The sequence below is a fragment of the Phyllostomus discolor genome, chromosome 14 (assembly GCF_004126475.2).
Source record: "Phyllostomus discolor isolate MPI-MPIP mPhyDis1 chromosome 14, mPhyDis1.pri.v3, whole genome shotgun sequence".
Lineage (NCBI taxonomy): Eukaryota > Metazoa > Chordata > Mammalia > Chiroptera > Phyllostomidae > Phyllostomus > Phyllostomus discolor.
This window is the reverse complement of record NC_040916.2, coordinates 34,663,364-34,689,944: the sequence shown is the minus strand read 5'-3', so window position 1 is coordinate 34,689,944 and position 26,581 is coordinate 34,663,364. Positions and strand designations below refer to the sequence as shown.

Sequence of the window (26,581 nt, the reverse complement as noted above, 5' to 3'; positions counted from 1 at the left end):
CAGTATAGCATAAACACATCTTTTACATGCACTGAGGAATAAAGACATTGTGTGACTCCCGTTGTGGTGTTCACTATGTTGCAGTGCTCTGGTGCTGAACCTGTGTCATCTCTGAGGTCTGCCCGTAACTCATACTGAGGAGCTGTTAGTCAATACAGTAATTTTTCTCCCAATTACTTTTCCCCCAATAAAGATAACAAAATCCATACCACTGATATTTACTTTCAAATTTTTCACATTGTTGTACCTAAAATCTCTCTCGGCTGCCTTCTTAGGACACGTAAACATTTTCTCACAGTGCTTAAAATGGAGTTCCCAATAATAGTTCATTTTAAATTTTCTGTGTTCAAAATCTTCATCAGGTATTTGAATGGAAGAGCCCATTATTTTCGAGTAGTCAGAAATCTGAAAGAAGTAATTGGACTTACACAATAGAGTAGGATATAATGCTATAAATTCTGCAGTTGGAGTTTCTAAATGTTCCTTAGATGTATGAAAGAACAACTTCAATATTCTATCTAACGAAATGACTTCATCTATATTTCAAATGTTTCCAATCAATATTCTCCTTTATTCTGAATCAACTCACCATTATAACTACATATAACTCAAAAGCTAAGGACCAGCTACCCCGTTACATATAATTCACAGTTGTCACTGTGAAAAACAAATCGTTAAATACTGCCGACAAAAGCAATATGTTTATATTTTTATGTTAAAAAAATGCATTCTTTTCCCAGTTAGTTTTTCTCCTTCTCCATTAGCTTTTCAAGGCGGTCCCTTCGCTTTTCTTCCAGTAACTCAGTGAACCGGACATTCTGGTCATTTCTCAACTCTTTCTATCAGACCTGTCAGGTAAAGGATGAAATCACTTCAGTTGTCAGGGAACTATGAAACGCCTGGGGGAGAAATGATGTGGTCAAGGTGAAAACCTGGCTGAGCTTATAGACCTGCAGAATCTCCATTCTGCAGCCCAAGACTTTGGCAAGCAGATACTAGGACTACAGACTTCGGAAAAGATGTTATCATCTTGAATCATTGCCAGCTTCTCTTTCCTGTCGTGTGCTCACTGTCGGTCTGTTCATGGCCTCCAGCCCACTGAAGCATCACCTTAGGGATCTGTGTTCACTGATACTGAGGCTCAGTCAGGTCAGCCTACTCTAGTGGACCTGGCCAGCAGAAGGGAAGGCCCCCCACCGGTAGCCCTTGCGTGCTGCAGGTGAGGGCGCTGCCGCCTGGGGCAGGAATCCCCCCACATAGCTGCCGACTCCAGTGCTGGTTGGCGGGGGTGGGGCACTGCCGGAGAAGATAGTCACACATTGGGACCGTTGGCTTGAGAAGTGTCATTTGATATTGGCCCAGAGGGACAGAGGCCAGGCAAAACCCTCCCAGAATTAGCCTTTCCTACCTACTCTCAAAGGCCCAATATATATTTTCTAATGACTTGATTTCCTTCAAAAACAGCCCAACTCTTCATGGTGGAAGCTTCTTTTTTTTTGTAAAGATTTATTTATTTATTTATTTTTAGAGAGGGGAAGGAGGGAGAAAGAGAGAGAGAGACAGACAGACAGGCAGACAGACATCAAAGTGCAATTGCTGGGGGTCATGGCCTGCAACCCAGGCATGTGCCCTGACTGGGAATCAAACCTGTGATACTTTGGTTCGCAGCCTGCATTCAATCCACTGAGCTATGCCAGCCAGGGCGGTGGAAGTTTCTTAACAACTTTTTAATTCATTCAATCACCCTTTGTTGAGAATACAGTCTCTCCCAGGCACAGTCCAGGTCCGTGTCTCTCAGTCCCGGCTGCTCATTGAAATCTCCTGCAGGGCCTGGACAACATGCTGATGTCAGCCCCCACGTCAGGTGCACAGTCCCTGGGTGTGAAAGTACGTGGGACCAGGATTGGGGCACGTTTTCCAGGCACTGAGGTGACACAGGTGAACAGAACGGACTCAGTCCCTGCTCTCCGGGCACTTGTATATTTGTGAAGAGGAAATGGCCCAAAATACTTATGAAGACTTTTGTTTCTACCATTGTGGCGGTCTGGAACACACCAGAAGCTTCTTACAACACCAGAACTAAAAATACTTGATAAACACTTTGGAGACTGTAAAAGCGTTTCTGTGGAAAATCCACTGATGTCGGGAACAAGCAATCCGACCAGGGAGCAGGCAGGTATTGAGGCCACGGGGTTGTTAGGTTCCTGGGGTCTCAAAGCCTGAGGGCGGTGGGGGAGTGGGGGGGCTGGTAGTTTAGACCGGAATCGAGACAAGACCATAAGCCCAGCGCATCAAAGACCTTCCCAATAAAGGTGGACCCAGAAAGGGCTAGGGTCTTGGTGGGGGGAGTAAACTGAGGTGTCCGTGCACATAGGTGCACACTCCCACCCATGCTCACACCTCCCTGTCCACGCTCCAGAATCAGTCGTTAAGGAAAGTTCTTTTTCCCAGCGTGGCTCTACGTAGCGGTCAAGCCAACCAATGCCGTTTTGGTTGCTGCCCAGCCCTCAGGGGCGTGGGGTTTGAATATACCTGATCTGCATGGTCCTGAAAATGCTAAGGTATACATGATAACTTTAAATAGACTTGGCAGGTGCCTGAAAGAAAAACATAATCCATTTTATTATTTAAAGAACTGCTATCGATAGAGGACTATCAATTATAAGGATAAAGATTACGAAGCTTGCAGTAAAGAAACCACCCCATAAGAGAATCAGCGGGAGAAGTAAAAAGAGCCGGAAATCCAAATTCTCAAGAAACTGGTATAATCCGAGCAAATACAAAATAAGCCTGTTTAACAGCCTCAAGAAATAAGGAGAAGAGTGAAACACATGGGACATAAGAGACTATTGAAAATGATCAGGTAGACTTGAAAGAAGAAAAAAAGAAGCTGGCCCTGACCGGTGTGGCTCAGGTGGCTGGGTGTCAGCCTCCAGAGCAAAAGGTCGCTGGTTCCATCCCAGGTCAAAGGCACACGCCCGTATTGTGGGCCCTTGATCCGGGGCCTGTGAGAGGCAACCAATCAATGTTTCTCTCTCACATCGATATTTTTCCCCATCTTTTTCTCTCTCCCTTCTCTTCTCTCTAAAAGTAAATAAATATCTTTTTTAGAGCTCTTTTTTTAAAGATTTTATTTATTTATTTTCAGAGAGGGAAGGGAGGGAGAAAGAAAGAGAGAGAAACATCAATGTGTGGTTGCTGGGGGTCATGGCCTGCAACCCAGGCATGTGCCCTGACTGGGAATCGAACCTGCGATGCTTTGGTTTGCAGCCCGAGCTCAATCCACCGAACTACACCAGCCAGGGCTAATAAATATCTTTTAAAAAATCTAAACATGACCGTAGAAATAAAACTATACTTGTTGAAATAAAAAAGAATTCAGTGAGCGTTTTACAGGAAGAGAAACCCAGTAACACACAGAAGCAGCACTGCCTGTCAGAAGGAGGGGGTGGGCGCTGGACACCAATTTCCCAAGAACCCCAGGAAGCCTGTGATCCCCACGTGATGTGGGAAACAAGCTCCGAGAGAAGGCATTTGGCCAAAATACAGAGACAGCAGCTGACGGAGAAACGGACTCGAACTCAGTCTGCCCGACTACGAAGATGACCACTGGGCCGTACGGAGCTTTTCCCGCTTGCTCTGTCTTGCTCTTTTCTCTTTTTCTCTCCCTTCTTGCACGAACATGTGCAGAGCACACTCTTTCCGAGGGTCCGGGCACCCCTAAAAAAATGCAACTTTCTTTTCAAGGATTACAAAGAGATGGTGGGGGGAGGGAAGACTGGAGCACTGTGTTTTGAACTCTTACTCCACCAGGGTGCTTTACAAATGCAAAGACAAGATGAGGAAGTCCTGGCTGTCGTGGGCGTGAGATTAAGGACCCAGTTAAGCAGTTTGGGAGGATGTGTTAAATAGAGATTGCCTGGCAAGGACTTCCAAGTGCTATTCTCGTCCCCTGAGCCTGATCAAAGCTTCTTTCTAAACCAGGCACTGAACATTCTATCTGGGCTAGAAATTTTTTACTTGTTTTGACATCTCTGAAGAGTTTCTCAAAATTTGCCAAAAAAAAAAAACTATCTAAATATATAACACATTTGTGAGTGCACCTTGAGAGAAATGCATTCTGGGTCCAGAACAGCCATCCCAGCCCGTGTAGGGCGGCTGTCGTGCAGGGAGGGGAACAGGCACAGGTAGGGCCTGTGGCTGTCGGGAACACACTTTCGGGGGGAATGCTCGCCCAGCATCTGGGCTGCTCTTTAGTGAGTGTTTTTCTTTTTAATTTTTTTGCTCCAGCTTGCACCCCCAAAATGACTTCCTCAAGCCCCGTTTCGCTTCTGGCTGCCAACTCTGTAAACTCAGATTCAGAGCCAAAGGATGAGGTTTCCCCGCGCAGCCAGTGTCTGGGGAGCGATCATCTCCCAAAGCCCTATCACCGAGGGGGAAAACCCGCAGCCACCGCCACAGGTTGGCTGTCGTCCAGGATTTCCTGGCCTCAGATGCGTCTCCTTGTGGAAACCTACAGACACTGCAAAGCCCAAGCAAGTCATGTGACAGCCCAGTAGCCACATGGGGGAATCCAGATTGCAACCCAAATCCAGGTCTGCCCTCCTGGTTGGTCCCACCCGGGTTGTTCCCACTGTTTGTACTTTCTCTGATACGCCGAGCCAGGTGGATCCCCAGGAAACGCCCCCTTGGAAAAGAGAGCAGTGAATGGCACCGTCGACGCCAGGTGAGAAAGGAACATTCCCAGTTCTGAGAAGACTCTTCAGTCTGGAAATGAGAAGGTACCGCCTTCTGAGTCAGATACGTGGTCTAGGACTAAAGAGGGTTCCTTTTGGAAGGTTTTTAAAAAGAAAAGGAGAGAGGAGCCCAGATCTCAGGCAGGCAGCCCACTTTTCCTATGGGGTTTCCTTGGGGCGGAGGGACGGGAAGAATGTCTCTCCAGTTGGGCGTCGACCTGCAGAGCTGAAAGTCGCCTGTTCAAGTCCAGGGCTGGGGCACGAGCCTGCGCTGTGGGCGTGGTGCCTGGTCGGGAGCCTGGGAGAGGCTACAGGTGCATTGTTGGCCGCGAGGCCAGCAACAGTCTGCAGGTGGGTCTTCTAGACCGGTGGTTCCGTGCTGAACAATGTGAAATGCAGTCTGATGCCGTCATCCCAGAAAAATGCCGTTTCTAAAGAGAAAGCCACGGGAACCTGTCTCCGAGGTGGCTGTGGCAGTGACTTCTGTGCCACGGCGGCTCCCGGCCGGCCAGGGGCAGCCAAGCACACTGCCTTCCAGCCCCACCCACAGAAGCCACCCTCTGGGCCCTCCGGGGTCGCACAAAGAACGAGAGTTGGCTGTTCCGAACACTGTGTAACAAGACATCGTTCCAGCTCATTATCTGTTTTAAAATGTCATCTCTCCTGTATTTTGATAACGAGTTCTGGCAGTGGGCAGCGGGCAGCCGCTCGATACCACCCAGATTTTCCACACAGCTTTTGAACACGGGACTTTGACACCCAGAGAAAGAAATGAGACTAACTCAAACATCTGGAGAGATGTTCGTGATCAGATCTTCCACCCTACGAGATCCCTAGTCCGTCTTAGAGTCCCTGAGTCTTATCCTTCTCAGGAAGGCAGAACTACAGTCAGTGACACTTTGGAACTGCCCCGTGAATATCACATGCAGATAGTGCGGGACTGCTTTCCTTGATAGAAAGATAAAATATATTGCTTCGATCTGTTTTTCAAAGAATGAGGCATTGTACTCACAAATCAAGCTTGTCTACCGTTTCAAAGCAGAGAATCACATTGCGAAGGCGAAGGCAAGTTTCAGAAAATTATCCCGGTCGTTGAGGACAAATAAATGCCTGCTTTTGTCTAATGAGTAGGCTCAGCTTCACGGTCCAGAGGAGTCTCCAGAACAAAAGTGAGATAAGTGTTTTGGAACCGAGGACCTTGCTGGCGCATGCGCACGCGTGCACACACACACACACACACAGATTCAAGGCTGATGAACGCCATGTCTCCACAGGTGGCTCTTGTCTCCTCTTCCAATTTCCCTAGGTGCCCTTTCCTCTAAAAAAAAAATCAGACTAGACCATAATCTTGGATCAAAGAAACCTCCCACTTATATTTCCATAAAAACCTTGGTAAATATCCTCTGTGGCCTTAAAGAATCAACCCTCCTGTTCCCTGTAATGAAGTAGCAAAACAAATCAGTGGATGTTCCCAAATGTTAGCATTAAAAACAATAAATATACCTCCATGGTGAAGGTTCCCTTTTGGAGGGGAAGAAGTAACAAAATCGGAATTAAATTAGAGTGCTGGTCTGGGAACCCAAGAGATCCTACAGCTCAATAAACGAATGCAATTAGACAACCTAAGAGTTTTTTTCCCCTAGGCTGCAGATCAGAAGCATGGGCTTTGCAAAGGCTCGAGATCATTGTTGGAACCCAAGTCCACATTCAAGCTTCTCAAAGTCACAGCCGGCATACCGCAGCCTGGACGGCAGCGCTTGGTCGATGATCAAGCCGGGCTCTCCGTCTCCGAGTGGTTCTGCCCACGTTCAAGCGCAGCAGCCTGTTTGGAAACGGATGAGGGTTTGTTTTGAAATGAAGTCATCAAATGCCCGCAGCCTTTGGGGGGCTCCTCTTTTCAGGAGAACAGACCAAGGGAAATGGGTTTCAGTACAAAATCCCTTTTCAACAAATGAAAAGCTCGTAGGCACGGCAGGCTGCCCTCCCCCCTCCCCCAAAGCCCTGGCTCTTCTCGGTGGCTCGGCAGAAGCGAGCTTTCCATTGTCTAATTCACCCAGGGATGGATCGTCTGCTGGGCTAATGAGCTCTCCTGCAGTCTCTTCTCCCGCAGGCGAATCCCCCAAAGAAAAGTCTTAAATCAGAGACTGTTAAAGCCAAAAGAGAAGAATGGAGGGAAGGAAGGAAAAAAAGAAGGTAGGGTCGAGAAAGCCAAGTTAGCAGTAGGCCAATAATCGTATATCACAACGGGCTTTGGTGAGGTTGTGTGCCTGACGATTTTCGTCCACACAGTTCATCTCTAGGCTTGTTCTTTCGCGGCCGAGGTTCTATTCTGAGCGCCTCGTCGCTTGAGCCCACCCCCAATGGATATTAATGTAATAGATCATCATGGCAGATGGCTCTGAAATGTACGGGTAGCAGCCTTGACTCAGAACGGATCGGAAAGGCCAGGATGAAGGAGCACTCCTGTCTTCCCAGAAAGTGGAACGTGACCCTGGAAACCTGGAGGCTCCAATCCCCGTCCTGTGACTAATTTTCCCATGTTTCACACTGTCGCCGGCGAGTCCGGCAGACATTATTAGGAAGCTCCGTGACAGCATCTAATAAAGTACGTTATAAAGGCTCCCCTTTGCACTGCCGATCTTCTGGAGAAATACGGTATCGTGGGTTACGGGAGGAGGAGGCTGCCCATGCTGATGCCACGCAGGCTGATTCATCATGAGCCCGCATCACACCAGTGGCCTGCCACCAGAAAGCAACAGCTTCCAGGAGGGGCAGGACCGGGGAGTCCATCTCACTCGTGTCAGCTCAGATGTTCTGGCGGCGATTGTCTCATTGTGGATCAGCTGTGGTCAACCCCCAACACACCTGTAGGGGCCCTGCAGCTGTCCGTGCACAGGGAGGGGTCTCTGCAGGGGTCTGAGAGGTGCCGGGTGGGCAGGCCACAGGCCGCACAGACTGAGGTTCAGTGGCGAGCGTGCAGGATTCACCAGGCCAGGGGGGATAGGTAAAGGTGGAGGTAACCAAGACGGCTCGTTTTAGAAATCTGGTATGTGAGTGTTTCAGCGTGATCCAAAGTTGGTTCCCCGCATCCTTCTGAACAAACTCTCCGGCACGGAGCAGATGGCTTCTCTATTAACAACCGTTTGCACTTCACATACTGCGATGAGGTGTGTACCACATGCCGCCGAGCAAAGCAGAAACATTCAGGAGTGACTAATTAAGTGTAAAGACACATATCCCCAAGTACACAGCTCTCCTCTAACTCTGTTTTTGTTTTTTATAGTTCACTGTTTTACTTGCTCAGCGCACTTAAGTCTGAGCTATGGCACCTGTCCGACAATTATGGTAACGCTACAATTACATTTCTGTTCATTTTTGGGCCACACTTTTAAAATTATTGTTGTTTATTATTATTATTATTATTATTATTATTATTATTCAGGAGGTTATCATTTGTGTGCCAGAATCTCCCTGATAGGTCAATCACATCTTGTTTTTAAAAATATTTTATTTATTTATTTTTTAGAGAGGGAAGGGAGGGAGATAGAGAGAGAGAGAGAAAGAAACATCAATGTGTGGTTGCTGGGGGTTCTGGCCTGCAACCCAGGCATGTACTCTGGCTGGGAATCGAACCTGGGACACTTTGGTTCCCAGCCCGTGCTCAATCCACTGAGCTATGCCAGCCAGGGCCACATCTTGTTTTTAAATGTTAGAATGCTTGTATGTTACTTCCAAACCCACCAAGCTGCTTATTTTTAAGAAGTCCACTTTGCTTTGAAAATATAACATAATATATAATAGAGATGAAATAAGACCACTAACAAAAACGTGGTGGTTTACAAAGAATGACTAATTTTCATTGGGTTTTGAAGGTTATTTCTTAGTCCTGAGTAGGTAGCTCAGTTGGTTAGGGCATCGTCCCAATACGCCAAGGTTAAGGGTTCAATCCCCCATCAGGGCACATAGAAGAATCAACCAATGAATGTATAAGTGAAACAGCAAATCATTGTTTCTCTCTCTCACTGGTAAAAAAATTCTTTTAAAGTTCAATAAAAAAGAAAGTCATTTCTTCCTTTTGTTTCATATCTTCTTCACCGGTGGCCCACTCTGACGGGCTCATGTCATTTTCCCTGCAGCCGCTAACCCTCTGCGCTGATGCCCTCGCGGCCCCTGGCTTTGTCTCTGAGCTGGAGGTGCTCCTTCCTGCCCCTGACCCTGAACTTCCCCGGCGCAGAGTGCGTGCTCTGCCTTCCCGAGGCAGACTCCCCAGAGCTGGAGGAGAGGCAGAACCTGAAACAGTGTTCACCATTGCATGCTGAAGAAGAAGAAAATCCCAGACTCCTTTTCTGTCTCGGATGACCCTGGGACCGGTTCTTCCCCCTGATGCTGACCAACAGAGTCGGCGGACACTACGACTCTGCTACCGTGCGTCCAGTGGACAGTGTTAGGACTGTGGGACGAAACAACGAATCTCCCATCACTACGGTTGTCTTTCTCCAGAGCCCGGCATGCAGGATGTCAGAGCTGGCCGCCCATCGCCGGTGGGGTGACCACCCTCCGGCCACCCTGAGGAAAGGCGGACAGTGGGTCTGCATTTCTCCAGAACTCGAGGAGCCGAGCTCAGAAAATCTGCACGGGCTCCGATATGTTTGCATTGCCCAGTTCTCGTGTTCTCAGGGATTTCTGCCAGTGAAGAACTCCAGAAATAAGGGTCACGACAAACTGGCCCTGCTGAGGTCTTCACAGGGAAAGGACACAATTCAGACAGACAACAGAAGCGCATTACTGAAGCTATGCTAGAGTGTGAGTTTCGTGTTAGTATAAATAAAACTCATCCAGCAGCATGGAAAAGAGGAGTTTGTAGAAGGAGAGAAAATATGAATGGTTAACACTGATACGGCCCATATGTGGCAGCGAGACTAATAAACAATCGTTGAGAACAAAGCAAAACTGCTTTTAAGTGATAATATTCTATTGTAAGTACCATTCCTGGGATCATAATAATAACCGTTATTCATTTAACATGTACTTAAATGTTGCCTCTGTTAATACTATTTACAGTAACTCATTAACTGGGTGCATTTTATAGATGAGGGGACTGAGACTCTGAGGTATCTCTAAGTTGTGTACTTTTTAAGTCTATCAAGTAGCAAGTGGAGGAGCTGGGATTTGAACCAAGGTCTACCTTCTTCGAGCCACTCTGCGCTGCCTCCCCATCGAAACCAGGGCTGGTTAACAAGCACCTACCTCAACTTAATATTTTCTTATTTCCGTATGTATCAAAAACTCTGCTGTGGTATGTGATCTCCTCTGGTGTCTCATTGTGGTAGGAAAATAACGCTGGCATCTTTACCTGTGCTGTTGTTAGCAGCGAAATCTAATGGAACGATCAATATCAGGGAAAAGGGCAAATAATCCAATTGCAAAGAAGCCTCTTGGTTTAAACTCATCAATGCTAAGCAAATATTAAACGTGTAACCCTGAGAGATATCCCTTTGTTTCTGCAGCGCTCCTGTTTTCCATAAATAACATTTATGTTTAATGAAAACAGGATTAGCTTTGTATTGAAAATTGAGCCTGTCATTCAGTCTGATTAAACAGCAGCCCGTCTCGCAAACCCACATTTTACTCAGTTCTTCTGTGGGTCTGGAACCGACTCGACTGTGAATACATTTTCTGGATTTATCTAGATTTGGGAAGGGAGAAGAAAAAGGTGTCCTTCTGAGTGAGCACTAGTATTACGATAGGGCATTAGATATTTTTAATCATTAGATACTATTCAACAATTTGAATTGCTTAGGAAAAACAGTTTCCTGTGGTTCCATGCAACATATGGAAGCAATTGTTTAGAAATACCCTTCATGAAGGAGAGACGATCAGAAGGTCCTCTAGCAAGCTTCCTGCATCCCAGAGGTCCTCCTCCTCCTCCCCTCCCTGCTGTTACCATAGCAACCGTGTGCACATCCCAATCACTGCAGAGCACGCTGCTTTCTAATTGCGACATGTCTGCAGACCCATCCAGATGGTGGCAACTTGAGGGCAGGGACGGTGGCTTTCCATCTTCGTAGCTCTAGCAACTGGCGCCCTGCCAGGACCCAGTAAGCGTGAGACGCTGAGGGGCCTTCCATTTGTTGGTTCGGCGTTTTGCACTTTTCAAAATTCTTGAAAAGAATTTTGGGGAGGTGAGGCAGGTACAGCGGCCCTCCCCCCCCCCACCCCCTCACACACGGCTTCGCTTTCCATGGGATCGACCGCGGTCTGAAAATATTAAATGGAAAATTCCACAAATAAACAATTCATGAGTTGTAAACTGCACGCCGTTTTGAGCAGCGTGATGAGACCGTGCGCCAGCCGGGACACGAACCATCTCTTGGTCCAGCGTCTCCATGCTGTTGCTGCTCCCCACCCGCTCGTCACCTGGTAGCAGCCCTTTCAGAAATCAAACTGGGAGGCAGTACCGCAGGGCTTACGTCCAAGCGACCCTTATTTTACTTAATAATGGCCCCCAAGCACAAGAGCAGGGATGCTGGTGATTCAGATAAACCAAAAAGAAGCGGTAAAGTGCCCCTTTAATAGAAAAGGTGAAAGTTCTTTACTGGAGACATTGTATCAACTTACATTATCACAAGAAAGGTGAGTACAGTACAATAACATATTTTAAGAGTGAGACAGCATTCACATAACTTGTATTACAGTACATTGTTATAATTGTTCTATTTCATTATTAGTTATTGTTAACCTGTTACAGTGCCTAATTTATAAAGTAAATTTTATTGCAGGTATGGATGTACGGGGAAAAAACAGTGTATGTAGGACTTGGTACCATCTGTGGTTTCAGGCATCCACTGGGTGTCTTGGAACTTACTCCCTGTGGATAAGGGGGGGCACTGTATTATTTCCCAAGTTACAGTTTGAGATTAGAATCCAGTTAAATGATGCTTTTACTCCCAACTTTTTTTTATTACCAATTGCCATGTTCTCACAAAGCTTGTAACATCATTTCTATTTAAATAAACCTAACTGGTTAATCTTTTCTTTCTTAAGCCACCAACAAATTATTTTTAAAGTGGCAAAACGTTTGCATTGCATTGACAAATTTAATCAAATGGTTACTGCGAGTTCCAAAATGAACTTGTTTCCTCTTTTTCCTCTTGTAATTATAGTGTATTCCCAGCACCCTCTGGCCTAGCTTGAGTGTCTCTCACACAGGACAGCATTCCACAGTCTACGAGCTGCTGAGCTGGGCAAGTGGTGGCCCGCGTCCCCTTGGGGGTGACGCTGCAGACTGTGCAGCGTGCATGACCTCTCCCTCCGTATGGGCCACTCCGAAACCCAGAAAAGACCCGGTCCTGGACTCACACCGCGCTCTGCTGACTTTCGGAACCCACCGCAGCTAGAGAAGTGGGCGGAGCTTTCACAGCCAAAGCGCGCTGAGCGGCCCCAGGGAGCCGGAGAGGCTCCTCCGAACCCAGAAAGGTGTGGTTTCCCTCCGACCGGCACTCAGCCACCAGGTGGGGCAGCAAAAAAAAAAAAAAAAAAAAGCTTCCGAAGTGAATGTAGATGAGATTTCTGAACCAATCTGCTCGCCCCAGCTAGGACTGCAAAAGCAGGCAAAATGTTGTTCAAGATTTTGCTTGCATCTTCAGGATTCCCCGAGAAGCACAATATTTTTCCTTTCTTTCTTAAAAAAAAATGCTTCCCAAAGGAAATAAGACATTCACAAGATATTTTTGTAATAGCCTCTCCACCCAGCATCTTACTCTCTGCACGTAGATCGTGAGCCCATTTTCCAGCTCTGTGGAAAGCTCATCGAAGGGTCAAAGCATCGTCCTACAATACCAGTTCGTAACGACCTGAATGCATTCAGGATTTTATATATATATATAAAATATATAAAATATACCTTCCTAGGTATTCTGGTGTCAGAAACATCAGTGCTGCCATGAAGAAGGATAATTATTGCCATCTGCTGATTTCTAAAGAAACATTTGTACTTGGGCAGAAACTTAAAACCGTAAAATAGTAATGTGCTTTATTTGTCGATCATCAAGAGGCCAATCGACTCATACATTCCCTGACAAATACTCATCCTAAGTCTCCTCTCTCAGCCTCTCGTGAAATGAGTCTCATAATTCTAATTTCCCATAGGCCATTATTGCCACACTGAAGCTAAAACAGGAGCTCGTTAGCGTCTCAGAGCGGCACCTCTCTCAAGTTCTGAAACACCGACCGCGCCGTCACAGTTCTGGTTCCCCAGGATGAAAACTGTGGCCACACCTTGTGGGTGCCCATCTCTCTCGCCTTTGCTGTCCAATCTCGCTGCCCAGATGCCCCCTTCCCCCGAAGTGGGTCACTGCTCTGCTCTGTGACTTTCAAGGTTCTTACACATCGCCCCGGCTGGCGTAGCTCAGTGGACTGAGCGCGGGCTGCGAACCAAAGCATTGCAGGTTCGATTCCCAGTCAGGGCACATGCCTGGGTTGCAGGCCACAGCCCCTAGCAACCGCACATTGATGTTTCTCTCTCTCTCTCTTTCTCCCTCCCTTCCCTCTCTAAAAATAAATAAAACCTTTAAAAAAAGAATTAAAAAAAGGTTCTTACACATCACAAATACAAGAACACATTTTTTTCCCCTTTTTTGTTCTCTGAAAGGTTTCTGAAAGTTTGGTAAGAGATGGATGAAGCAAGTAGGAGTTCTGGGGGGGGGGAGCCCGAACTCTGAGCTGGATGCCACCGTGGCCCTTCCGGGGGACACAGGGCTCCAAGCGCCCAGGTGAGTGTTGTGGGTGTGGGTGCAGGGAGATGGGGAGGCAAATCCGAGCCTATTTTGTTTTCTACATTTTCCTAGAAAAGCAGAGGGACAAAAGGAGCCTCGCCGAGTGCCCTGCCTCTCTCCCCAGTACCTGGTCAGTCTCCAGGGCCCTCACACAGCTGCGGTCGCATGTTTGCGGCCAGAGTTTGTATTGCTATTGGCAGGTGCAGTAGGAAATGCTCGGGCACTCCCACAAGTGGGGCCCTGGGTGCAGCTTTGGGAGGTGGTGAGAATTACCCGCAAACGCTGCCGTTAAGTGAGGCATGGACGTGGAGAGCCCTCTGACCCGGCCTCTTAGACGCTGGCCGGGGTGAGTGTCCATCCCAAGTCTGGGCAGACCCAGTCAACGCCCACGGGGCTGGGGGCCCGGCGTCTGCCTTCCCCCGGAGGCCCCAGTCCATGCCAGGCCTCTGGCCCGTGAGCACGACCGGCTGCAGTGAGGTGAGGGTCCTGGGAGCCCTTCACTGGGGAGTGGGCTGTGGGCTCCTGGGAGAAAAGCTGGGCCGGTCGGGGACCTGGGTGGCTCCTGTACACTCACTCATAACTCCTTGACTGCCGCATGCAAGAGACAAACATCATTTGGAGACAACTTCGAGACAGACAGTGATACTGCGATTTCACTAAAATACGTATCTTCAGGACGAGAGGAACCCATTTCTTTTCACTGGGCTGGTCCTTACCCAGGGGAAAAAGATCATGAATCAGAATTTCTGGTCTTAAGAGCCCCGGTCAGACGAAGAATAAAAGAAACGATGGTTGTCTAAGTGGGGTGGTATTTATTCAGCCTGCATGCGCATCTATGCCTCGGATCGATCTCATTCTCTAACTCCGGACAACCGGTGGAAGCCCGAGGCGTTGCCATTCCGGTATATCAGACAAAGCGTTGCCAAACACACTGGGCTCAGCGCCGACTCCCTTGCAGGCTTATGTAAGGAGGATGCAAAGGCGGCCACAGGAGGCAAGTGGACAGGGCACAGACCCCTCCCATAGCTGGTTTACCAGATGCTCAGCAGGGTTTTCCGCCACCAGGCACCCAGTCCCTCAGCCTGCGCGTGTGAACCCCACTACCTGCCAGGCCCAGTTCTAGGCACCGGGGGCAGAGCAACAGGCAGAAAACACACGCTCCATCTGGGCCTAAATTCTGCTCATGCAACAGTAGCATCCTTGGCTAATTTATTTATCCATTCTGTGTCACATCTGCGAGAGAGGGAACGAGATGAAATTATTCCACGGCTGCTTCCGTTCCAAAAGAAGGGACTTTGCAAGGCAGTGCCCGTGGGACGGGGCGCAGACGCCGCCCCTATAATCCCGACACGGGAGTTCACCACGCCACCGGCTCCCAACCTGCCAGATAGCTGACCCCTCAGGCGCCCCCTCCCATTGTCTCTTGGCCCACCCGCTCCCCATCTGTTCCCTGCTCCCAGCAGCGCCAGAGGGTCTATAATTACCCACGGATGTCACCCATATGTTGTAACAGCTTCGCTTCCCTGATATTCTGGTAAGACAAAGCGGAAAGGCAGCCAGGGCGGCAACACGGCGCCCACGTGGGCCACCCCCCTGGGCGGTGGGCAGGGGGAGTACCCTCAGGGTGAATGCTCAGTCATTCCTCCCTGACACTCCTAAGGAGCAGGAGAAAACGGCAACGTGCATCTCGCTGCAGTCAGCCTCTGGTGCCAACGCCAGGGGGCAAAAAAATTAAAAGAGAATACATTAAGGACTAGTTAGTCTCGTTTTCCTTTAAATACATGATCTTGGTTTATTGGTGTAATTAGGGTTGGAAGCGCTCACGTTGGATGGGAGAGGTACCCTCCGGCATGTCTATTGCTCTCTGAAACGCACCAGATTGCATCAGTTGGCATTTCGTTTTTTACATCTTTGCTGACTCCTCCATCACCGCTCCTCCAGATTAAAAACAAAACAAAAATATCCCTATCTAGTCCAATACGGGGCTTCATTCCCTACAGCACCTAAGTGCACAGTCCTCCCCAAGGTTCAGAAAATGAGAGCAGCAATAAAAAACAAGGAAGGCGTTCCCTCTCAAGGCTAGCCTTTCCCTGCGAGAGCCTCATTCTTCTCACCTGATGCAGTAACGATATGGGAAGGATGATAGCTAAAATGAGACCTTGCTCTGGAATATCTAGTCTGTTCTGAGCAGTGCAAGTGATTCACACGCACGTGCACACACACACACACGAGATGCCTTCATTGCCTTCATTTATTTCCCTCCATCGTATGAAGACTCCCGTGATACTGCAGATTGCAGGAATCTTGTGACCCCAGAAGAGTTCTGTGAATGCTACTTCTTCGGCCGTATTAATAGATGGTTTTGGTTATGTAAGTCTGGGAGGCTCTGGTGAAATAACATGGAAGCATTTCTTGACTGTGGGACATCTCATGGGCTCATCTACACACAGCGGCTCTCCCAGAAAACATTGCAAATGTTTCCCAGATGTCTTCGGGCCCTGCAGCCTTCGTGGGCACAGTGACCCCGGGGAAACACGACACCAGACAAGCCCTCCCATTTCAAAGATGAGGACATGGTGCTCGCCCTGGTGGGGACTGAGCCCACGGGGTCAGCAGCACGGCGGGAGCTAGACCCCATTTCTCTTGACTTGTACCCAGCGTTTCCTTCTACAATGAGACCGATAATGGTTTCGAGACCCTGACATCTTGTTCTGTCCTCTCAGTACTCTCCTAGCACAGTGTGTATCATCCTAGGCACCCATCAGTGACAGAGAGCTGGCAGGGCAGCCGTCCCGACTGCAGAATATTCTGGATTGGGATCTGTGCACCAGCGGGATGGCAAGGCTCCTGGACCACGTATTTAAAGCCTCTGTCCATCCATTCTGTGTTTTTCAAGTGGAAGTTTGGACACATAGTCATTGATCAAAACATACATAATTTTATTTTATTATTATTATGATTATTAATCATCATCCTAAGATATGTTTATTGATTTGAAAGAAAGAGAGAGAGAGATGGATGTGGGAGAGAAACATCGTATGAAGTTTCGTATGAGGTCACGCACCCTGACCGGGAATCGAACCTGAGATGGTGCGAATGTGCAGGGGCCAGCACTCCAGCCGACGGAGCCACTGGCCAGCGCCAAGCATAAGTATTGGAAAATTTTCCTTTCTCCCTCTGCCACTGAATGACCTTGTTGAGATACAACTTTGTTCCCTACAGAGAAGTAGAAGAGCAATCATGAGTTTACATGCCGTTAGTTCCAGTTACACTAACCTGTTTAGTTCTAACGGCAGCTTACTGAATGGGAATACAGACCTACATTGCAATGAAATCAGCCTCTCTCCACACAACCCAGGTATCACGATAAAGCCCGCGACCTCAACACACTTGGTATTGTATTCGCAGAAGGAGCAGATACGGTGTCTCTGCTGAGCCAGCGGTCAAACAGATCCACAGAGACCCCTACACTAAACATCACCCAATGGCATGACCTCCACTAATGTGTTAGGAAATACCTCTGGGCCTGGGGAAGAGAAACAGCAAGACCTTCTGAAGATGCAGACCACCAAATTCAGATAAAAAACCACGGCTCCAGCCCCAGCTGGTGTGGCCCAGGGGATTGAGCACTGGCCTGCAAACCAAAGGGTCGCCAGTGTGATTCCCAGTCAGGGCACATGCCTGGGTTTCGGACCAGGTCCCCAGTAGGGGGCGCCCGAGAGGCAACCACACACTGATGTTTCTCTTCCTCTCTTTCCTCCTTTCTTCCCCCTCTCTAAAAATAAATATAAAAAATCTAAAAAAAACCCAAACCCACAAAAAAACACAGCTCCAGAAGTTGGAGGAGCTGAGCACACCCCTGGCCCCACTGTCTGGTCCTGGAGATGGAACTGGGCTGCAGCTTCCCAGGCGAAGGCGAAGTTAAGCAAGGAAGGAAATCATTTCACGGTTTCATGATGTGGTACTTTGCCTAAGCATCCTTATGTTTCTTAAGAAGGAGACATCTTTCTTTTAATGACCCACTAGTTTAAAAAAAATCAATGGTGCCAGGGAATCCAGGATAAAGAGACAAGCCTTTAAACCGAGTTGTTTTTCTGCACACTAACGAAGTTCATAATTTAATTGGAGGAATTATTAGATACTTTCTGTCCTTATAATGGTGCAAACCTCCGAGGAAAATGAGCTGCTTATGCATATATTCTCCTTTTAATTCAGGAAATCCTCAAGGATGCGAGAAAACACGCTCTGACTCCGAATGGCACTCAGTCGTCCACTTAAAACCAGTTCACACCATAAATCTCTATTCTAAGTGTCTCCGCTGGAGTTAAAGAGCAACATTTGCGTGGTGTTGCTTTTCTTATGTTTAATTGTGGTTACTGAGCTTTTCATTTGAACACTCTTATTTATTGAACTTCATTCTCCTTTTAAAAGAAGAGCAAATTCAATTTGAAAATTTTGGATGGTAGAATAATTAGGAAAAAAAGCTTGGAGGATAGGATCACTGGCTTCCAATTTAAGACATTTTGTTATATGAAACAGGTAGACACATATGCCCAATACAGTTCTGGAAGAGAGGATGTGGCCTGATGATATGCGGATATTTAAAAAAAAGAAAGCACATTGTCTTCAATGAAAAGATTAACTTTTAAAAAATAAGCTAAGGTAGTTGGCCATTTCCAAATGTATCCATTAATCTTTGTGGCTTGTTTTACGTTGGATGATGGCCATGAAGCAAAAGTAGTTGCTGGCATTGAGGGTTTATGGGAAAGTATGAGCAAAAAATCAATATTGAGAAAATTCAGTTCATTTACTTACTTTTTCTCCCCTCACGAAGTGAGAAACTATTACCACAATTTTATTTTACCAGGAAAACACCTCGCCCTCACACAATATGATGAACCAGCCCAATCAGACATTATAAAGTTGATGAAAATGAGGCAGGGAGTTCAGGTAAACACACGGCAACTCGGTACAGTAAAATACCAAGCCAAAAGTCACACAGAGGGCCACTTCCAGACCATTCTGAGAAGAACAGAGCTGTGAGACTTACTGGGAATTTCCTGGGTCTGTGGTCTGGACTGAGCTCACTCATGGCTGATGTAGCTATAAGAGTCTAATGAGAAAGCATAAGGTTTTGTAATTAGTCTGATTTTGTCACTTTAGTATGTGTGGGATTTGTTTGTTTGTTTTTGTTTTAAATCATGGCACTGCTTGGGTCCTCAGTTTTCTCACCTGTGAAATGAGGTGCAACCCCACCTACCTCGCGAGTCCCCAGGGAGGATTACTGGGAAGAAGCTACCTGCAAGACCCTTGCAACCAGAGTGCTACCCAGGTGTGAAAGATCGCTACGGAAATATTAATGGGAGCTATTAGGATTTCCTTAACTCATTCCCTTCTTCTGATTTCTTCCTCTTTCTCAAATTATTGCTCAATTTCCTTCAGAAATTATCTCTTAAATGACAGCATGCCACAGTTCTGCAAACATTCTATAAATGACCACAGTCATCTATAATTATAGGGGCAAAACCCTGTCATATTGATGCCACCCATTCCCTAAACCTCAGCCACCACCTGCAAGGTGCTAACATCCAAACGCATGTATTTCCGACTCAAACTCTTTCTGCAACACCAGAGAAGTGTTCTCAAATCCTCAGGTGGACTCTCCACTGGAATTCCCGCCAATGGCTTGCTTTCAGCCTTCTTTCCTTGAAATCTGATTGGCTCTCCACGTCCTATGGGTGGGGCAAGCACATTTCAAACCCTGGTGTTACAATGGCTCTTGGGGAATCTGGGGAGCTTTCCTGGACGCTCCATCTGAGCATCAGGACTTGGGGTTATAGGTGTCCCACGACTGAGCAATGGCCCGCCCCGCCCCCCCCCCGCCCCCCACCGGCCTCTCCCTGCAGCTCCTGGAGAAGCGCAGCCCTGTTGAAATATGCCATAATCTCACTGCCTTAGAGTGCTCCTCCCCTGCGCCTAGTTGATGCAGGAGAACCTGTATAATTTTACATTTCTTATGGCACTGGGGACTTGGAGGCCCCAACGTAAGAATCCCTCAAAGATTCTTGGAGATGCTGAAGACAGGAGGGAGAAGATGGAAGGCCATCTCCAAGGACTGGTCTGCTCCACCACTTTCCAGCTGCTTGGAGCTCCTTGCCATGATGTGCTGGTTTAAGCGTCATTGGCCACCTAACCAAAGTCCATTCTGCCCTTGCCCCTGGGCATTCCACAGCCCGTATTTCAAGTCACCGTGCAAACGCCACATCCTCATTGAGGATTTTGCTGGGCTTCCTGGATTACATGAGCATGCTCTCTGTTGCCAGCGCACTTTCCATGCTCGCACGGTGGAAGTGCTCACCCCCCCGCTGCCATCCTTTTCTGCCTGCGTGTCTGCACCCCCCTGGACATCAGCTTCTCACGAGCACCGGCGACACCTATGAGTCTCCGTATGTCCACCATCCCGCCCAGCGCCTGGCCCAGGGTGCAGGGTGAGTATTTACTGTGGATGGAAAGAAGGTGTCACAAAAGCAGAATCTGTTAAGCGGTGGTAAAACCCAACCTCAATAATTAGGACTAATTGGGAAGAAGGAATGCATGCCAGCCCCGACGCTCTGGCGCCTGTCACATGAGAGGTGAGGAGTAAATATTCTGGCGGATGTATTCACACGGTGGGTGGGAAACACACGAGGCGAACTGGCAGGGTAGCTGGCTGGGAAGCCTTTTGTCATCGGCAGATCGCTCGCTCCTGCGTTACATATTTTTCCAAATTATCTGAGAAAACACGGAGAGCGCCCTGCTGCTTTTGTACCTCTAAACTCCCCCGCGGCATTCTTGCTTGCTTAATGTCACGTATTTTTCTAGTCACCATTTGGAAACCTTGATTCCAGAAAGCAAAGTTCAACCTCCTTTTGTCCTAATTATAGCAAATACCAAGGTGGTGACATGCAGACAGTGAGGGTTTACAGACATAGCTGATTCCTACCAGGGGGTGACAGCACAGGGGCCAGCCTCACCCCTGACCCCCAGCGGCTCTGTCCCTGGGATTAGACAGGGACAGTGTGGCTCCGAGCTGGGGCAGCACCAGAAAGCTTGGAGAAGTGGAACTTCTTGCTGGCGCTCTGTGGCTCCCTTCCCGGAGATGAACAACAGAGGTACTGAAGGCAAAGTCAACTCTGCAAACAGTAACTGAGAGCCAACGACCTGTAAAGAGCGTGGGTAGGCGTGGTGCAGGGTAAGACCCAGGTAAACACCACTGAGGGAAATTACTGATGGTTCTGTGTGGGGATATTGTGGAACAAGGTGGGGAGGAGGGATGTGGGTTCGAGTTCTCCAGGCCATGGAGAAAAGTGCTTACAGCCCTGTCCTAAAGTTCTTGAGGTTGAAAAAGAACTTCTGTGATCTGGCGCTGCAATCAGTATCCTCACTCATTGCCGACAGCACACCTTACAAATAAATGAGCACATTTCCATATGCTCATTTGTCTTTCAGATTTCACACTTATTACAATAAACCGCATCACTTCCTTGAAACTGTTCACCTCAAAGAAGCAATAAATAAGGTTGAGTTTATAGTCTATAAAATCGATGCCTCTGACAAATACAAGGGTCAACTTTCCATTTAATTATGAAATGCTTAGAAGGAAACAAAACATGTAAAAAATCAAACCTCTCCATGTGTAACTAAGAAAACATTTCAGAACTTATATTTCACAGCCCACGAGTTCAAACTCGTTGCCAGTGTGGAAAGATGTTCAGAACAAACATCTCCTGTCCACTCCTCCCCTCACCTCCCATTTGGGTAGATCTTATTTATGCATTAGAGGACCTTTTTGGCCATTAAAACCATCTTGCTTCAGCAGTTAATTAACACAAGTACCATAATTTAATACAGTTAATGCTACTTGATGTCCTTTAATGTACCTTCCATTAGTGATATTATTGTAGTATTACCCTGTAAATTAAAATGAGATCAAGACTGAGAGAACCACTCTTTAATTAAGGCGCTGGCACACTTGACTCGTCTATTATTCATTAGAGAAAATCAGCCTGATTTACTGGAGGAGAGCATCCGTAAGTCAGAATTAGTCCGTGCAGATTATTAGGCTGATTGGACGGACGGCCAAGTCCCCGATCGCCAACAGCCATCTTTCTCCTCCAGGACCTTAATGAGCATATGATTAGAGGAAGGAAGGGGCAGCACCATGAGCACAGAGCCAGAGAGGACTACGGTACTTACGATGGGAATATAGGTTCTGTCACCAAACAGGCACAGATGCGTCACCTGCTAAAAAGAACCTAAATGCGACGTTTGTCTCTCTCATGACAATCACAACATTATTTTTACACCACACAGTAGTAGTAGGTGTGAAGCACAAACACCCTGCTCACTGGTACGCCAAAAAGAACTGGAACTCACAGCCAGCTCAGAGGTTCTGCCACTGTTTTAGCTTCACAGCTCAGTGTTTCCAGGTGAAAAAGCGTGGGTGCTCTGTCCACACGTCTGTGGCAATCTCCCTCCCTTCCCCAAACCACTCACGCCAGCTCCCACACTCTAGTGGAGTGACTGGCAGAAAAACATCGTTACAACGATCACGTGTGGGCACGGGAAAGGCATGCTCGTTCAGTGTGGCGAGTCAATTCCACGCATGGAGGGAGGAGGCGTTGGCTGAAACCACTCTTCGGAAGGTTTCTATTGGCGACGTTCTTGAAAAGGAACCTTTGGAACTTCCCTCTAGCGACCATCAGTGAATGCTCCCATGGGTGATGTGCTGTATACGAAGAAGACAAACTAGGCTGAAGTGTGCAAGGGTCAAACGTCTCCCAGCTTCTGTGCGGAGAGATCCGTGACGGAGGCAGTGGCTCCCTTCAGTGGTTCTGCGAGCCTTATATAACTGAGAAGCTGGAGGCACGCCCGAGCCTTCAGGCCTTGCTTCTTAGTCCCTCCCCTAAGACTAAAAATACCCCAGCCATCTGGCGCCTCGCACGGTGCACGCCAACGGCGGTTTTGCCCTGAGGGATTTGGAGAGAATTTGGAGGTAGCAGAAGGGGACTTTAAGGAAGGGGCTTACCTCTCCTGCACCTTCCTCTCTGGCCTGGCTGCTGGCTCCCCAGCGATCGCTGACCAGTGAACAGGAAAAGACAGTGGAGGTGAGTCCCAGGGAGGTGGGGAGGGCCCCTCCAAACTCCTGGGAGCCAAGGAAATGCAGTCGGGGGACACTGCTAGGATGCAGGACAACAGAACAGTGTCGCATCCGGCGGGATTTTACATTTGTGACATGCCGTCTGCAGGAGATAGTGTGTCTGACCCCAGTAGAGGATGCATAAAAACCTGTAGCTTCCAAGTGTATTTCCACTTTTAAAAAAATAATCAGAAGGTACAACAGTGAATATGCAATAAAAGAAATATGCCCTAACAATGGTTATTTCCCAACCAAGACCCTTCACGAGATGGCCTCCTGGACACGTGGAAAGTGCGGGTGGGGAAGCCGGGCTACAGGGACTTTGGCTTAGGCTAAGGGGGTCTCGACCTGCAGGGAAGCTGACCTAGAGAACTCCACCTGACAATGCGGATCCCGCGAGGATCTAAATTCAAACCTTCGCTTCTGTAGTTTGACATTGATTCTTGTGGCTGCACAGAATACTGGTTGCTTTGCTGTGGAATGCCATTGTGAATAATACTGGCATTGATTATTTGTATATTATTACAGGGCCCCAAAATAAGATCCCGGAAACCGATCAGCTCCTGCTAAGATATTCATGAACGTAATGACTGTATTTCACCACAGACAGCAAACTCCTGTGTAAGGCTACGGTTCCCACCGTGTCCTTCAGGTCCTCCGCTCACATGTGGACTGTCCTCTACACCCTGGAACCCATAAGCTCACGATTGTACCAGAGCCTATCTCTCTCAGAAACGTCACTTCGCTTTAAAGATATCATTATCCGACATGGCCGAGACCTTGGTTAAGACCTTTGAAAGAGGTTCCGTTGCTAAAGACCCTCCACTCTTCCGGGGGAAACGGGAAGCTAGACCGAAGCTGGAGAGTAGGGGGCCACCCATTTCTGCCACTTCCCAGAGTCCAGAATCTGGAACCTTGACCCCCCTACTGAGGTCATGCCCGCCACACCGTTCTGCGTGTCCATGCTGGCCCGTCCCCTCGTTGCAGCGACCTCTTCTTCCCTCCGGCACACAAATACAACAGCACTGTGACCGAAGATGAGTGGAGACAGCTCTCCGAGAGGCCAGGGAGCCTCAAGACCTCAAGACCCAGCATCCGAGGACTGGGCCTGCCCTAAGGAATGCTGGTTAACAACGCTGCCTTATTTGTTTAAATGTTATATATAACGAAACCTATACGATTTATGTACCATTCATATTCTTATCTTCGTGTATTCTGATGTAAAAGCTATCCGGGCACTTTTAGAATGATGACTGCTTCGCTCTGCTCTCTTTTCCCCATGTTGCTGTTACTCCGCTTACCTTTGGTTTTGCCACCTCATCGTCTCCCGATCCAGCCTCGACCAGCTGGTTCTTCTGATGACATACCACGCTTAAAAATCGGGTTGACAACCTCTACTGTGGTGGCTCTGGTTCTCATCACTGCAGTGTTTCATGGAAACACCTTCCGAATACCTGGAAACCTGCTCAGCTGTGTCTCCGGGACCTTATCATGATCAAGGGCAGGCCTGACCGTGTGACCCACTGACGTTTGCACAGTGGCCAGTCTAGACCTGACCCACAGAATGATGGGAGCCTCACTGAGGTCCCTGTTCCAAATGGCAGCGAGTCTCTTTGAGACAACGGCATCCGAAAACCCGAAAAATACGGCTTCCCTTTACCAAGAAGCACAGCTTTCACTCCCAGAGCTTTTCTGTACCACGTAACAAAACAGAGAGAGCTGTGCCATGTCGAAACCCTCTCTTGCGTATGAAAACAACAGAAAGATGTATTTCTTGCTTTCCAGCCCCTTTTTTAGATGCTTCCCCCACCCCGCCCTGCCCTGCCCGCCTTCTGTTTAAATTCCAAGAAACCTCACCAGGTTAGCTCTAACGACCCTAAGTCTGGGGTCACGAGTGGCTGCTGAGTCACAAGGCTCTCACGTGCCTCAGGGCTCACCCACAGGCGGGTGCCCCTGAGAAACTGGGGCAGCAGGGAGTGACAAATACCCCTCTCCGGCTGCCGGCCCCACGCCCTGGCATGTTCTGTGAATCCCCCATCCTCGTCCTCGGGGACAGACGCCCTCTTACCTCCCGTGCACCTTGATGTCTGAGATGGCGTAGAAGTAGCGAGCCAGGTGCAGCTCGTCCACGTATATCTCCCCGACGGCTGGTCTCAAGAGCCGGATCCTCAGGTCTGTGACCGTAAAGAAATCTCGGAGTTTCTTGGTCGTGTCCAGCTGCCCGTACAGGGAAGCCATGTTGCGCAGCCAGGGCCCAGCAAAAAACGCGAACCTGTCTTTGATCTCAAAGTGGATTATCTTGCTGTTTGTCATGTACCCCGTGGAGTACTCTTCGGTGCAGATGATCTCCAAGACCGTGTGCTGGGATAGATCCTTCACGGACTTGGGGTCCATGTGGAAGGCATCCAGGCAGTCCGTGGCGTAATACTGGTAGGGCTGCCATGTGCGCCCGTAGTCCAGGGATTTCTCCAGGATCATCTGGTCCGGCCGCCCCGACTCGAAGGTGATGACGATGTTGTCCGTGAGCTCGATGGTTTTGCTCCAGGACAGAGTGATGTTCACCTGGAGAGGCTTGGGGTAGTCCTTCCAGGTGGCGGACTGCCAGAAGGTCGACGGGTGTCTTCCTTCGAAATCAAACATCAGCTCGGGGGGGTGCGCCAACTCGGGGGTGCTCGCGTCACACTCGTTATTGCACATGTAGGGGTTGCCCTGTGGGAGAGGAGAACAGAGGGTGCATCAGAACACAGGCTCGACCCAAGTCTTGCCATAGTGCTGTTGCCGAGGAAGCGGCTAGGAAAAAAAAAAAAAGGAAAAAAAATAACCTGTTTGCACCCATCATTTTTATTTGCCTCAACTGGAATCTCCTGTATAATTGCTTTAAAAAAATGAAAAGGCAGAGATATGCTAATTTTCTGGTCTTGCTGCCTTCCACGCGTGCGTTTTAAGAAAGGAAAATAGTTTGTTTACCCCGCCTTCCCTGGGCCCGTCCTGCGGTTCCAGCAGCACAGAGGCACCGCGAGACCGTCTGGCACGCAGCTCAGTGCCGCCCTGCCCTCTCAGAAGGACGTTTCGGAAAGGGTGAGGGGATCCCTGCCTGTCTCAAGGCCGTTCCTCACGAGCGCAGTTCTTCCAAAAGCCATTCTTCCGGCCAAGCTTTCAACTCAGCAACGAACCGTGGATACCTGTGTCCTGTTTTGGGAAACGACACCCCCATGCCCCATTCCGGCTCCTTTTGGCTCCGCCTCAAGCCCATCATCCTTAGCTGGGGCCCTGCTCCATCAAGCCTGCTTTGAAAGCATTTACTTTGTTCACCACAAATCATTAGGATGTGGTGTGCTCAGGGCTCTGGGGCTTGGTCCAGACATCTGCCACCCCTTTAGCTAGAGGCTTGGGGATTGCTCAGGGAGGACTTAGGGGCGGGCATTTGCTCCAACTTAGCAGAACAGGAAGTTCCAGCCTAAGATTAGGAGGGTGTGGCAAAGAGCCAGGGACCCACTGACTTGTCACTCTGGGCTGGCCACCGTCAGCTAGCTGTCCATAGAGGTTGATCATTATGATTGTTTTCCCTCTCACGAAGGCTACTTCCTTCACGGTCTGATCCCACAGGAGGCTAGCAGTCGGGCTCCTGGCCCCCCCACAACTAGGGACCACACCCAAGAGAGCTGCTGCTCTCGGCTTTCATCAGGAGCTTCTGTGGCAAATGACCCGGCTCCCGAGTTCTGTTTATTTTGTGTTTAAGGAAACAAGCGGCGTCCTTTGGAGCCAGCCGTGCAGATGTTTCTGGCCGATCCTGTCCTGGGTAATGGCAAGACTGGACCCTCGGACGTTGCCTTGAGGCTTTCTCTTGTAATTACAATTAGATCCCCCCCTCCTTTTCACCCCCTGGGAGCTGG

At 48.5% G+C, this 26,581-nt stretch overlaps 1 protein-coding gene across 4 annotated transcripts in view; it reads right to left on the bottom strand.

Annotated features, from left to right (window-relative positions):
- NTNG1 (netrin G1) overlaps positions 1–26,581 on the bottom strand; it is a 263,877-nt gene that overhangs the window by 104,033 nt on the left and 133,263 nt on the right. For all 4 annotated transcript variants that reach the window (XM_028502833.2, XM_028502836.2, XM_036015926.1 and 1 more), the window contains exon 3: positions 24,757–25,397. In XM_028502833.2, the coding sequence (XP_028358634.1) occupies positions 24,757–25,397 (641 nt within the window). The remainder of the gene's footprint in view (positions 1–24,756; positions 25,398–26,581) is intronic.